The sequence below is a fragment of the Sceloporus undulatus genome, chromosome 1 (genome assembly GCF_019175285.1).
Source record: "Sceloporus undulatus isolate JIND9_A2432 ecotype Alabama chromosome 1, SceUnd_v1.1, whole genome shotgun sequence".
Classification (NCBI taxonomy): Eukaryota; Metazoa; Chordata; class Lepidosauria; order Squamata; family Phrynosomatidae; genus Sceloporus; species Sceloporus undulatus.
Genome location: NC_056522.1, coordinates 263,916,289 through 263,930,223, shown reverse-complemented (window position 1 = coordinate 263,930,223; position 13,935 = coordinate 263,916,289). Strand labels below are relative to the sequence as shown.

General features: G+C 39.7%; 1 protein-coding gene across 1 annotated transcript; it reads right to left on the bottom strand.

Annotated features, from left to right (window-relative positions):
- Positions 1 to 795: 795 nt before the first annotated feature.
- Positions 796 to 13,935, bottom strand: TALDO1 (transaldolase 1). The gene is made up of 8 exons (XM_042466238.1): positions 13,645 to 13,935; positions 7,466 to 7,589; positions 7,035 to 7,142; positions 6,054 to 6,185; positions 5,492 to 5,667; positions 5,151 to 5,348; positions 2,729 to 2,874; positions 796 to 1,073 (listed from the first exon to the last, which is right to left on the bottom strand). Exons 1-8 carry the CDS (start codon positions 13,739 to 13,741, stop codon positions 1,041 to 1,043), a joined length of 1,014 nt encoding a protein of 337 aa, XP_042322172.1. The 5' UTR covers positions 13,742 to 13,935; the 3' UTR covers positions 796 to 1,040.

Here is a 13,935-nt window from a genome sequence, read left to right as displayed (position 1 = left end):
GGGGGGCAGGGGAATATTCCAGAAAAGAATTACCAAGACAGGGTGGATGGCACAGGATGAGCAGCCATGCTCAAGGAAAATACCTCTCATCCATCAGACTCTGGGGACTAATTTATTTAAGAAGAACATCACAAAATGTAGACATAGTTAGCTCTCTCTGTTTATCTGTGGGAAATGTGTTTCTTATGCTAGAAGCAGCTCTATAGACAGAACTAGTTTTTTTTAACAAGGTAACTGATCTGCATTAGAAGAAACAGCATGACCAGAATACTGATGGAGCATTGCACTAGCATAAACACGCATGTATTCTTGTTAGCTGCTTTCGAGTCAACTTTGACCCATGGCAACCGTATTTATGTGAGACCTCCAAGTCATCCTATCCTTGGCCTCTGTAGACTTATGGATTTGTTGACTGAGTCTATCCATCTGGAATGCAGTCTTCCTGTTGGCCTCTACTTTCCCAAGCATTATAGTCTTTTGTAGTGAATCCTTCTCTTGGTATGGCCAAAATATGATAACCTCAGTTTAGTGATTTTTGCTTGAAGGGAAAGTTCAGGCCTGATTTGCAACAGGATCCATCCTTTGGTGTATTTAGTTAATGCTGTTCTAACTCTTGTCCAGCACCACATCTCAAATGAGTCAATTTTATGCTGTACACATTTATGCTGTTCAGGTGACTATTAATGTCTAACAGTAGTGGCTGGAATCCTGTTGGGGACCATGATAGAGGATTTCAGCCAATCTTCAAAGCAGAACAAAACGTAACACCTACTACAAATAAAAGAAGCACTAATATACCAGAATTTATTTTTTATTATCAATACCATCATGAAAACACTTCCACACAATTGGTCCTTTAATCATTTGCAGCAACCACTGGATTTCTGCAATAAGTATCTATTCTTATTTTTAAAAATGCCACACAAATCATGGACCTTTCCTTTTCACAAATTAATATAAAAAGGCCAGAATACAGAAAATCTTTTCATCTGTAACTTGTAGATATTTGTACATCCATACAGCGTCCAAAAAGTGTGCACCTACTTTCCATTTGCAGCACTGAACATTCGTTCCTAAAAGAAAAGGAAGAAGTATAAATGTTTAATGAATGCCTTTATCATACATTGGAAACAGATGGATTATTCCAGTCTAATCCTCAACAAGAGTTTAGGAGGTATCAGCACTGATGGGACATAATTGCAAAACTAGAATTAAATATTACTTCAGCTTCAAACTGGTGGTATTAAAAGCCCAACAACAAATTTAATGCTGAAGTCCTATTGGATTCTAATCTTCTAGAGAATAGCACTTTGGGATTTATGTCTAAAGCAGGTGCTAGCAACATCTGACAGTCTAGGACCATTTTCACCTGCTGTGGATTTTGGGGGAAGGGGCTACATATTCCAACTGCACACTGAACAAAATATGAGCAATTTCTTTTTTCCTTCTTCTTAAAGGGGATGTGATTACACTAGGGGTTGCATATAACTTGCTGGCCACACTTTTTCCTCCACTGATCTGAAGTTATAAAAGCTTCAAATTCCCACTCTGGACTCACATTTTACAGACTTAGCTGCTGTTCCCGCCCAAAACAAAACCAAAAAACAACGTATCTACAGCACAGGTCCAATGCAATGCTTCAAAATTTCAATTGTTGTAAGGTTTTTAAGGTCTAATGAAGAAAAGTATAAAACCCCAAACAAATGTTAATCAAGGCCTCCACCCTATTGCTAAATGGTAAGTCAATACTTAGGTAAATCCCACTAATCCCATGAGTCTCCTCTAGTATGGACTGGCAATTAGATTTACATCCAGCTATTTGTGGTTTGTTTGATAGTGGCTGAAATTTTGGGGACTTACATATGTGCAAATGTCATAGTTAACAGTGTTACATAATGATATCTCATCCCAATCCCCCCCAATTGCCCCTTACCAGGAAGCAGCCACTCTGATCCACAGGAGTTTGTGTTGCTCAAAATGCAGCTGATTGACGCTGTTCACCAGTGTGACAGGCAGTGATTCCCCCTTGTGCCGCAGGTGGTTTGCTGGTGGGGGTGGGATTGTCAGCCAGGTGCTTTCCAAATGACAGACCCTCACCAATCACAGGGGCTGCTTCCCCGTAAGTGGAGATTGGAGCACTTTCCCTTTACCTAGGTAGCCCCTAAAGTAATGGCTACATAGGGATCATGAATACAAAACAGTGATGAGTGCTCTAGGTTATGTATTCATAACTGCCTGACAAGATTCTGGCCATTTATGTATTCTATATCTATAGTAAATAAACAACATCTGCCTATTAATTACTTTAGCACTTTTAGCCTTTAAAAAGGTTAACCCATAACTCACCTGTAGCAAGAGCCATCAGAATTTTTTTACCTACCTATATGCAACCTTGATAACACAGAAATGAAAACATGCAACAGAAGCTGCAAATCAGTCCATCACACTATCAACTAATGGGACATAGATGGCAGCAAGCACCACATGCCCATATGTGCTATTCTAATGCTTTGTACAATGGAAGGTAGTAGGAAAGAAGACCACATTACAGATGGACTGATTCACAACCCTGAATTTACAAAACCTCAGCAGGGCTTCTGATGAACGGGGCTCTTGGAGATCTTTCATTCATAGGGTTATCATAACTGCCATCAAAACTGACTTGATGGCAAATAAGTACAGAAGTTGACCTATCTGTTCCCCCCACTCTCCAAACCCTTTGTTTTACCTTTATCATCTTTTCTAATTTAACGGCATCAGCAGCAAACTTTCTGATTCCATCAGACAACTTCTCCACAGCCATTTGGTCTTCATTATGGAGCCAACGGAATAATTTCTCATCAAGATGGATCTTCTCCAAGTTGGATGCTTGAGCTTCATTGAAGAATACGTGACATTATCAAATCTCAGATTCAGCTATGAAAGATGTATTCTATACAAACTATGTCCAGTCCTTACATTTCCTCCATTCATGTGATTCTAACTAATGGTAGTAATACAGTTGTCCAGCACCCACAACCAATATTTATCCTCAATTACCACAAGAGAAACAAAACAGCTATTCAGAATTCAAAGGACACATTGATTGTTTCATTTTGTTACTATAGGTTGAACCCCCTGTAACCAGAAGTCCGAAATACTCTAAAACCGAAACTTTTTTCATGGATGGTTGAGATAGTGACACCTTTGTTTCTGATGGTTCAGTGTACACAAACTTACATTTCATGCACAAAATTATTAAAAATATTGCATAAAATTACCATCAGGATATATGTATAAATGACACATATATGAAACATATATGAATTTTGTGTTTAACCTTGGGCCCCCTCTCCAAGATATCTGTGTGTGTGTGTGTGTGTGTGTGTGTGTGTATGCAAATACAGGTATTCCAGTATCTAAAATTCAACACTTCTGGTTCCAAGCATTATGTATAAGGGAGACGTAACCTGTACTACCACTGCTCTATTTGTAGGTTCAGCAGTAGGAAGTACTGCATGTTGTTCAACAATGTAATTACAATAGTAAACATACTGTTCTAAGTACAGACATGCCTCAGTTAACAAAGCATCTGACAAATATGCTACTTCTTACAAAGTCTTTTTATGGGAACCCAGTCCAGCTCCCCCTTTCTTGCCTTCTGTCTTGCTGGAAGATTTTTTGCAGCATTGGCATTGGGGGATGGTGAAACTGGGATGGAGAAAGACATTTCAGTGTTGGATTGCAGCAGTAAATGCAATAAAGTTTGACCTGGGAATGAATGGGATTCTAGTCTAAGTAATCCTACTGTAGCTGTTGGTAACTGCCTACAACAGGCAGGATAAATAGTTCCCTCCAAAACCACATAATGAGCATGTGCAAAGAGCAAAAGAGAAATCAATTTCTTATGATTTCTTCCAAAATGACAATCATAAGAAAAGTGGGGGGAAAAACTATGGAATACATTTTGGAAAATGCTTTCAAGTGGTCTCTAGAAGGATTCAAAATGTTTATCTACACAAGGCTTACCTGACCTGCATGTTTCATTTCACATGTGCAAAGTGAATAAAAAGTTTGCTGAAACCTGTCGAACTTCTTTTTTTGTGGCGTAGGAATCTATCCTCGTTCTTTCCTGTAATTTCTACCTCTGGTACTATAGTTTCTGTTGAAGAAGGAAAGCCCAGGAATACATCTACTTTGTCAAGTGAGGTGTACCTGTAAGGCAGGGCTTAAAGGATGGAATATGTGGCCATCCAGATGTTGCTAGATTGTAAGTCATATGATCTCTCACCTTTGGCTATGCTGGCTAGATACAATCTAGGCCTGCAGCCCAAGAACAGCAGGAGACCCACATGTTCACTGACTGTGCTTTTTAAGGCATTCATGACAATAATGCCATGGGAGACTGTTTTAACATTTACATAGATACAATGTTACAATCTTCCATATGGTAGATAACTATAATTTACTGCCTCTTATTTTGTCCAGAGCACACATATGATGCAACCAAAGAAAAAATGGAGCAAACTTACAAATGAGAGAGATACTGAAAACATGATTTAATTTTTTTAAAAAAAATGATGAACTTTTAAAAATTAATGTTACAGAAATTATTAACTTCTGTCAAGAACTTCTAAGCCTGCATGGTATACTGGTCTGAGTGCAGGACAAGGACCTCAAGGAGACCAGGTTTGAATCCCCACTCAGCCACGGTAACCCACTGGGTAACCACAACTAAATCATGCTCTCTCAGCCTGGCATAGGCAATAACAAACCTATTAATAAATCTTGTCAAGAAAACCCTATAATAGGGTTGTCTTACACCAGTCTACCTGAAGGCATCTAATAACAAAAATTATCTTCTGCTCCACATCAACTCTTGAATCTTCTCTCCTGCAAAGCTTTTCATCAGTATGCAATACTCAATCATACTCCTGTTGCTGCCAGATTCTATGATTGATAGAACTAAAGCCCTCAGGAACACTACAAAGACCTTTGCAGGTACAGTTAGCTGATGAACCAATTAAAAGTACTCTCCAAGTAACGGTTCACATTATTAACTATGATGACACAGTGAAGGACCACTGCCAGATTATTATTCTACTGGATCAGCTTTAGTGGAATAATATTTAAGAATGTCATATTATTTGTTAACAATGAAAGAAACTTACCATCCTTGACATTCAATGCTGGTGTAAGTTTACTGTTATCTTTACTGAGTTCTCCAAGAAGTTTGGGTGAAATGGTGAGATAATCACAGCCAGTCAGTGCTTTGATTTCTCCAGTGTTTCGAAATGAAGCTCCCATCACAATAGTCTTATAGCCAAACTTTTTGTAGTACTGGTAGATTTTAGTGACACTTTTCACTCCTACATAAAGGAATATGGGCATTAAAAATTAAGCACAATTACTTGATACTTTTGTGGGCATTTACTTTCCAAAAATTAAACATCTCAACTACTTTGTGTTACAATATTTATTTTAAATTATTCTTTAAAAATTAATCAGTTACCTGGATCCTCTGAAGGCTCGTAGGCTTTCTTGTCTGTATTTGCAACATGCCAATCCAAGATACGTCCAACAAATGGAGAAATTAGGGTGACCCCTGCTTCTGCACAGGCAACAGCCTGAGCAAAGGAAAACAGCAAGGTCATGTTGCAATGGATTCCATATTGGTCTTCAAGAATCCTATAAAATAAAATAAATCTCATAGTGGAATTATGTTTCCCACCAGTTGCACTTAAACTGATGACATGAGAATGGATACACAATTTTATAATATGTAAAAGATTTATATATATAAAATTTATTCGGTCATTGACCAGCAAGATGTAAAAGATTTTCCCCAGACGATATTACTAAGTTTTAATATTAATGATCTGTCACTATCTGCCTTCTGAAAACTCCAGCTCGGGGGTGTGTGTGTGGCGGGGAGGCACGAAACCACATTTTAAAATTGGAAAGGAAGTCGAATGGGTTTCACCTAAATGGGCAAAGAAGTGCGATATTAGGCAACTATAATCAACACGAAATTTTATAACTAAATTCCATTAATGTATGAGGTATAACCTTACTTGCCAGCCTGGATGCCTTCCCATGTTGATGACAACTTGATCAGGATGCGATCTTTACTAATTCCTGCTTCCTTATAAAGATCTATGAAGTGTTTGGCCTTCTTAACCATACCGTCTTTGTCAAAAGACAACCTTTGAAAAAGAATTTTAAAAAAATTACTAGCTATTTTTTGTCTTATTTATATTAGCACTGATCTTCAGGAAAGAGGAACTTATATATAGGAGTACAATTCTGTAGTCAAGAAGTAATTATTACAACATTGTTATTTGAAATTCTGAGCAAAATATCTTATATCTTGGTAGCAACTTAGAACCAGAGAGCTACTTCAGTGGCTTTTACCAACCCAAAGATACACACACCCCCATATACCAATATATTTTACTGTGTAAGTCATGTATATATTTTACTATCTGTAGTGAAAGCCCACTACAGCTTTGCAATATGTATACTTAATAGCAACACAGCATGCACTATGTAAAAAATTTATATCCTGTCTTTCCTATAAATAGTTGAAAGTAGACATGATATATAACATACATTTTAAAAGCCCCAAATTACAACAGGATAAAAGCAGATTAATAAAAACAAACCACACAGAAGTAGTAGGAAGCAAAACAACTACAACAACAATCTATCACTAACACGATGAAACAACTTCTTAAAGACTGAACTACTAAGTGCTTTATTCAAAGTTCTTTCTGAAAAGCCAGGTCTTCCATATAGTCATGGTCTAATATTTTCATTTCATTAGACCATGAAAGAGAGCATGAGCAGAGAGTCATTATAGGGGAATCCAGAGCTTAGGTATAACTACTGAGAGACACCTCTCCCAAGTCTGAACAAACCAAACTTTTTGGGTTGGCAGAACGAAAAGAGGCCTCTATGGGTGTCTATAGCAAGTAAACACAGGCTCATACAAAAGAAGGCATCCCTGCTGGAAATAGATATCCAGATGATATAAGCATTCAGAAGACACACACCTTGCATCTACTTCTGTGGATACACGGCCAGGTATCCTCTTCAGTATTTCTGCACCAAACAATATAAAAAGCTTGTCACAAGCATTTGTAACTTGATCATCCTCTGACCTGGAAACAGACATTAACCAGAGAGAATTATGAATACTTAGAAAAGGGAAGGCTGAAATAGAGGGTCATGTGGTTCTAATGTGGTATCTAAAAAACTCAGTTACAGGATTTCAAATTGGGAATGAATGGATTCTTTGAACCATGTTCTAATCTTGGTCTGTCACCATGATTTATTAAAATAAATAACAGTAGGAACTGAGGGAAATAAATGCTAGTATAAAAACCACAATCATAAAACATGGCTGCCATGTAAGAACATGAATAAGACCCCACCCAAGGAGAAAGGCAGGGTATACATCCAATACATAAGCAAGCAGACTTACCCACCAAGTTTCTTCCCATATTCAATAGCATCTTCAACTAGTTGCTGGTAGGATGGCATTTGAGCCGCTGCCAATATCAGAGATGGATTGGTAGTAGCATCCAGAGGCTTATATTCCTCAATAGCTATGGGGACAAAGCCAATAAAAATGAGTTAGCCATTTTAACAATAATTTTCTAAAAGATATTCAGTAAGATGGAGCAACTTAGTTTGCTAGCTATTCAGTCAGTACAATCCTTGTCAATATTCACTGAGTAGATGCTTTCTCTTAAAGAGGCACAAAAAATTTTGTGGACTAAGCCTGAAGGAAGGAGACCCCGCCCTCCACGACTGCCACCCGCCGGCCTGAGAGGGAGTTGGCCAGGCGAGTCCAGCTCCATCAGGACTAAGCCTGAAGGAAGGAGACCCCGCCCTCCACGACTGCCACCCGCCGGCCTGAGAGGGAGTTGGCCAGGCAAGTCCAGCTCCATCAGGACCAGCCTGGAAGAAGGAAGAGCCCTCCCTCCAATCCATCTGCCTTGGTCCAGGCCTTAGAGGGAGAGAAGAACCACTGGACCTCATCCCCTTTCCCTCCATCATTCCTTTCTCCTTTTGTTTCGTGTCTTTTAGATTGTAAGCCTAAGGGCAGGGAACTGTCTGATCAAAAATAATATTGTAAGCTGCTCTGAGAGCCATTAGGGCTGAAGGGCGGGATATAAATGCCTAAATAAATAAAAAAGAAAAGAAAAGTAGTTACAGCTTTGAAACTGGGCATATTTTATTATGAACAAGGTGACTTTTTCCATTTTGGAAAAAAGCTGATGACTAATTTTCACCAATGTGGCAGAATGGTGACTGGGCTGTACAACTTTCAAATGGTAGTGGTGGGAGATTAGAGAGCGCTGGGGGATTAGAGAAATGTGTTCTTCTACACAGAAAATGTCAAGAAGGCAGCTTCTAATTTCTGGTTTCCTGTGTGAAGGGATCCCCCCCCCTTTTTTTTTTTTGCTAAGGAAGTAGATTACTGTATAAAGATTTCTATTCCACCCCTCAGCCAAATTCCTAGCATAGCTTTCAAAAAATTAGAATTACATGCAACTAAAACATACAAATATTACATTGAGAGGCTAGAGCAGGGAACTCTCCATATGTTGGACTGCAACTCCAGTAGCCCTAAGTGGCACAGCCAATGGTGAGGAGAAAAGCATCCCACATAACCAGTTAAGTAGGAGTAAGTTTACAAAAAGGTCACACTGCACCACAGAATTATAGAACTGGAAGAGAACCTAAAGGCGATCCAACCCATCCCCTCCTCACATGCAGGATTACACAATCAAACCAATCAAATATTCTAAAGATAGAACAACAAAACAGTAATCTTCAAAGCCGACTGAATAAAGTGGTGGGTTTACAATATTGCAGAAAATATTTCAGCCTGCAAGTGCTACTATCATTTTCTGAAAAAAATTCCTTTTAAACACACCTCTCTGCAATAGAGAAAGTTAGCACACACAGGAAGTCATTTCCTGACTAATTTTTAAGGGGGAACATTTTAAAAAGTCATCTACACCAGCACATCCAGATACTGAATGGGTAGAGACCAGGTGTAAACAAAATGCCGGGAGGGTTAAAGGGGCATTATATAAAGAGGAATGCAGACTCAGCAATATAGAAAATAGAAATCTTACCAGTGGAAGTTTGTTATTTGGTTGTATCATAATAATAAAAAAACTAGATTAATTTTATATTCCCAAACTGAAGGTTAGGAAATGGAAACTAATGTGCAACATGGATTATAAAAAACCCTGCAATGTCATTTGTAGTGATTTCTTATAATGCCTTATATCTTGTCTAGTTTCCAGTCCTACTGAAGCTGCAGTATAGTTTAAAAGAGTCTACATATTTTCAAATAATTTGCTAGAATCCATTTTGGCTAGTATTAATTTCTCCTGACCGAAAAGCATTTTAAATCAGTGTAGAACATCAAACGTTGTAAACACACACACACCTGAGTACTCAGATTCCCTGTTTGTTGTTGCTGTGTGCCTTCAAGTCATTTCTGGCTTATGGCGACCCTAAGGCAAACCTATGTTGAGGTTTTCTTGACAAGATTTGTTCAGATGAGGTTTGCCATTGCCTTCCCCCGAGGTTGAGAGGATGTAACTTGCCCAAGGTCACCCAGTGGTTTTTATGGCCAAGCGGGGAATTGAACCTTGTTCTCCACTCAAACCACTACACCACTCTGGCTCTCCAGATTCCCAGTACAACCTTGCAATTGTTTAAGACATCATACAAGAGGCTCATTCATTATCTTCTCACCACAGAAAGCCTTAGCCAAATACACAAACGTACACTATTCCATAATGTCTTTTTGTTCAGTCTGTTGCTGTCTCCTGCACAATGGTACCAAAGGTTAGGACTTCTGTGAGTAATGACATTACTAATGCAAAAGAGGTAAGTTGCATGGAGAACTGAGATTGGGGAAAAAGAGTTTGACTAAATAGTGCTTCCTCATTCTTTGTAAACAAAGTTCACATGCAAGCAGTTTGCATAACTAGGCTGTGGTAAAACCAAACTGCCAACCAAACACACAAAGCCAGATTCTTGCTGCCTACTTCATAGTGTGAGATGCTTAATAGGCTGTCAGTCTAATAGTCCTCAACTAAGTTGTTTGTTGTTGTTGTGAGCTGCTAGCAAGTCAGACTTGTGGTAAACTCTTGAATGAGAGACTTCCATGTCACCCTATCAACAGCTCTGCTCCAGTCTTGGCTACAGATAGTATATTTTTGCATTCTTCCCCTAATCTACAATTTAATAACAATTTTAAAGCACAACACTGGTTTCATATTGTTGATAAAAAAAGCTTCCTGCACCAGTGTTAAGCCACACATTGTTTTGTCCACCCTAGAAATTACTTATTTAACCAACTGCAATACACTCAGAACTATAAATTATTAGTAAAGTCAAAGTGCTAGAATAATTTCTTCTCCAAAAGCTTAATCTTTCTTTTTCCACAGAACTTCAAATATAATTTTATTTATGCCAAATTTAACAACACATAAATTGCCAACTGTGTATCCAGCTAACCTTAAATCATGATTTGCACAGCACTTTGTCCTGTCTCAATCTGCTAAGTCATTACCCATCAGCAGGACGCAATTGTTAAGCAACAAGTCTATTTCAAAGCTTTTCATAAGCCTATTTACAAAACACTCCTTGCTTAACAGAGTTCCTCTTTCCCACTAAGTTATTTTCTTTTGAGTAGCTTTCTTTTGAATAGCGTTCATCACTTTGGGCTTTGCCTATCTGCCTCACCTATTTGCCTTATACAAAAGAAGAAGCATGGAACTTTGCAACCTGTACCAATTTCTACAACTCCTCTATACAGAACAATGGTGGAAGGCATACAGCCCTGCCTTCAGATTATCTCAATTTAGAAATTATACTTTGTATTTGATTATCTTACTAGGTTGTTTATATACTGTATACGCTTGACTATAAGTCAGCCTCATGTATGAGTTGAAGGTGGGTTTTTTTGGAGCCAAAATCAGGGATTTTGATGTGGCCTTGGGATAACAAGGGTAAACCTCAGGGGCATGTAACAGATATGGATATGTTGACTCAGGTTTTGGGGTCAATTTGTTAACCTAAATCTCTAGGCTTATACATGCATACAGGGTGCCTGCACTGTACGCGGGTGCACCATATGCGGCTTTAAGCATATGCTGAAGCTATGTGGCAAACAAATGGCACTGCATTACTACGCCATGAGCATGGGGCCGCAAGCATACATGGGATTTCCCTTATGCAGGGGCGGGGGTCCAGAACGGATCCCCACATAAGGGAAGGGCCCACTGTATATCTAGTAGTTTGTTTTATTGTTAGAAATGAACTGAACTGCTGTTCATTTTAGCTTCATAAACTGAGTAGACTTATCAGAAATCAGTCCAACTAATGATAATGATAATAATATAATTTATTTATAGCCCGTCTCTCCCCGAAGGATCGAGGCGGGTAACAATAATAAAATCACAATAACAATTAACATAAATCCCTAACCCTAAATTAAAAATGACAAAACATAAAATACAATCAAATTCACTAAAATTAATCTAAAATTAACACTCGTTAAACTGAGGCAATTGTGGGACGAATGAAGCAACTACAGATATGGGACATTGGAGGAGCCCATTTATCAATCTGGGAATGCCCCCTGGAAGAGATCTGTCTTAACAGCCTTCTTGAAGGCATCAAGGGTTGTAATGTGATGGATTTCCTCCTACTGAGTGGCATTTGTAGGACGTTTGCTTCCTTCATGCCAGAGCACAGACCTTTTGTCTCTTATGGCAGCAACTAGTAAAAGACCAGTGGAAAACTAAGGTGTGGCCCAATTTGAGCTGCACGACTAGTCTGCATTAATCATATGAACTGTATCACTCCCCATTTTAGTAGTGGCATTTCAGGCTTCTCTGCATGGCTACAAGGGTAGTTATGTCAATAAATACTGAAGTGGTGTACTTCTCAATAAGCAAAGCCAGCACAGAGGGAAGGAGGAATCACGCAGGCATCAGGTGCAAAACTAAGTGCGGAAATCCAGCAGCCCAAATGAACAAGCATGAACCCTGACCTTGTTCACCAACTTTTTAGCAAGCAAGGAGTGGGCAGAGGCAGGTTGCTACTGGCACCAATGCTGCCCTTCCGTCTCCACAGGCCTAAGGCGATAGGCTCAGCGGGTCTCCATTCCTAAAACCTCCTTAATCTCTGTTGCTGAAGCTCAGCCAGCCCTTCATCCACCGCATGTCATCATCCCCTGATTCCTTAGACCTTGATCAATGCTTACTATATATATATATTAAAATATAATATATATTTATATTTATATATTTAATATATATTTCATTAAATATATAATACGTATTTTATATTTATATATGTTATATTAAATATGTAATATATATTTTATATTATTAAATATATTAATACTGTATATAGTTTACATTATTTAAAATATAAAAAAATATATAATTTTTATTCGCCAAAGAAGTCCAAAATTCTTAAAAACATGCAATACAGGGTTTTTTTCATTATATCATAAAAACAACCAAACAAACAGAGTTATCTAATATCGGGGGAAAGGGGGGATCCAGCAATCCTCTATCATTATTATCCTATTTGCTCCATACTATCTTGTTAAAATTAAGTAAATGTATCTTTCAATAAATTTAAATATATCAAAACATATAATATCTGTAAATGAAAATGAACTAAATTACTTCCTTCGTGTTTCAGGTTGTGATGAACCACATTGTAGGAAGCTTCTTCTTCGTTATCTACATTTCCCAGGTCTGTTTTGTTGTATATTCTACCTATTGAGAAGCATTTTTGGTACCTCCTTGTCTCCGCCTTACAGTACTTATTTTCTCTTATAGATAGTATTATGAAAGCACTACAAGGATGCTTACTTTGTGTGTGTGTGTCTGTCTGTGTGTGCCTTCAAAGGCTCACCTGTTGACTTATGCCAACCCCATTAATCCAGAGGGCTTTCTTAGGCAAGGAATACTCATTGCCAGCTCCTTCCTCTGAGACATACATCTGGGGCTCCTTGCTGGAGTCCCACCCAAACAGTCACCAGGGCTGACCCCCCTTAGCTTCCAAGACCAGGCAGGACCTGGCACCTTCTTGTTGTTGTGACTTTGGGCTTCCTTAGGAGCAGGAGCCAGCCTGGCCTAGTGGTTTGAGCCTTGGACCGTGACCCTGGAGGGCAGGGTCCGGATCACAGCTTGGCTCCTCGGAGGACGGCAAAGGCAAACCCTCTCTGGGGAAACTTGCTGAGGAGGAAACCATGCCATCTCTGTGAGCCCCAAGCCCTGAAGGCAGGCAGGCAGCCACCACCAGCACAAGGGCATCATCATCATCTCAAGGCAGCTGGATCCAAGGGCAAGGTCCCAAGGGTTCTGGAAGACCTGCAAACAGAAAAGCCCAGAACAAACAAGAGTCCAAAGGCCTCGCCGTGTCGGTCTGGAAAACCTGCCTGCGAAGGGGCTGCAACTGCCCTGGCCGTACTGCTAGGGAATTCTGGGAGCTGTAGTTTTCTGAGACATTCAGACTCTTCCTCTGGCGCCACAGCAAACTCCCAGAATTCCATAGCCCTGAGACAGTGCCAAACCGTGTTCTCTCTCCACCGGCCCTTCCCGGCCTCACCGTTGAAGTCCCCTGTGTCGGCCACCACCGTGGTGTGCTGCTTGAGCTGCTCCAGCACCGACTCCATCTTCGCCCTCTTGACTGGAGACACTGACATGGCGCCAAGGAACAGGAGGAGGAGGAGGAGACAAGAAGAAGAAGACAGAGGCCGGGGCGAGAGCCGCTGGGTGGGTGTGCGCGTGCGCGTGAGGAGGGCCTGTGGCGCGCGCCTTCCCCCCTGTCTTCCCCTTCCTTCTTTCCTTGCTTTCCCCTCTCGCGAAGCTCCAGGCTCTCTGACGGAATGGGCGCGCG

Bases quoted from the DNA above. Each gene is read 5' to 3' on its own strand.
- TALDO1 (XM_042466238.1), bottom strand. From the start codon at position 13,741: ATGTCAGTGTCTCCAGTCAAGAGGGCGAAGATGGAGTCGGTGCTGGAG. The intron at 7,590-13,644 runs GTGAGGCCGGGA...TTGTCCCCATAG, and splicing joins CGACACAGGGGACTTCAACG to CTATTGAGGAATATAAGCCT. The intron at 2,875-5,150 runs GTAAGTTTCTTT...TCTTCAATGAAG, and splicing joins AGCATTGAATGTCAAGGATG to CTCAAGCATCCAACTTGGAG.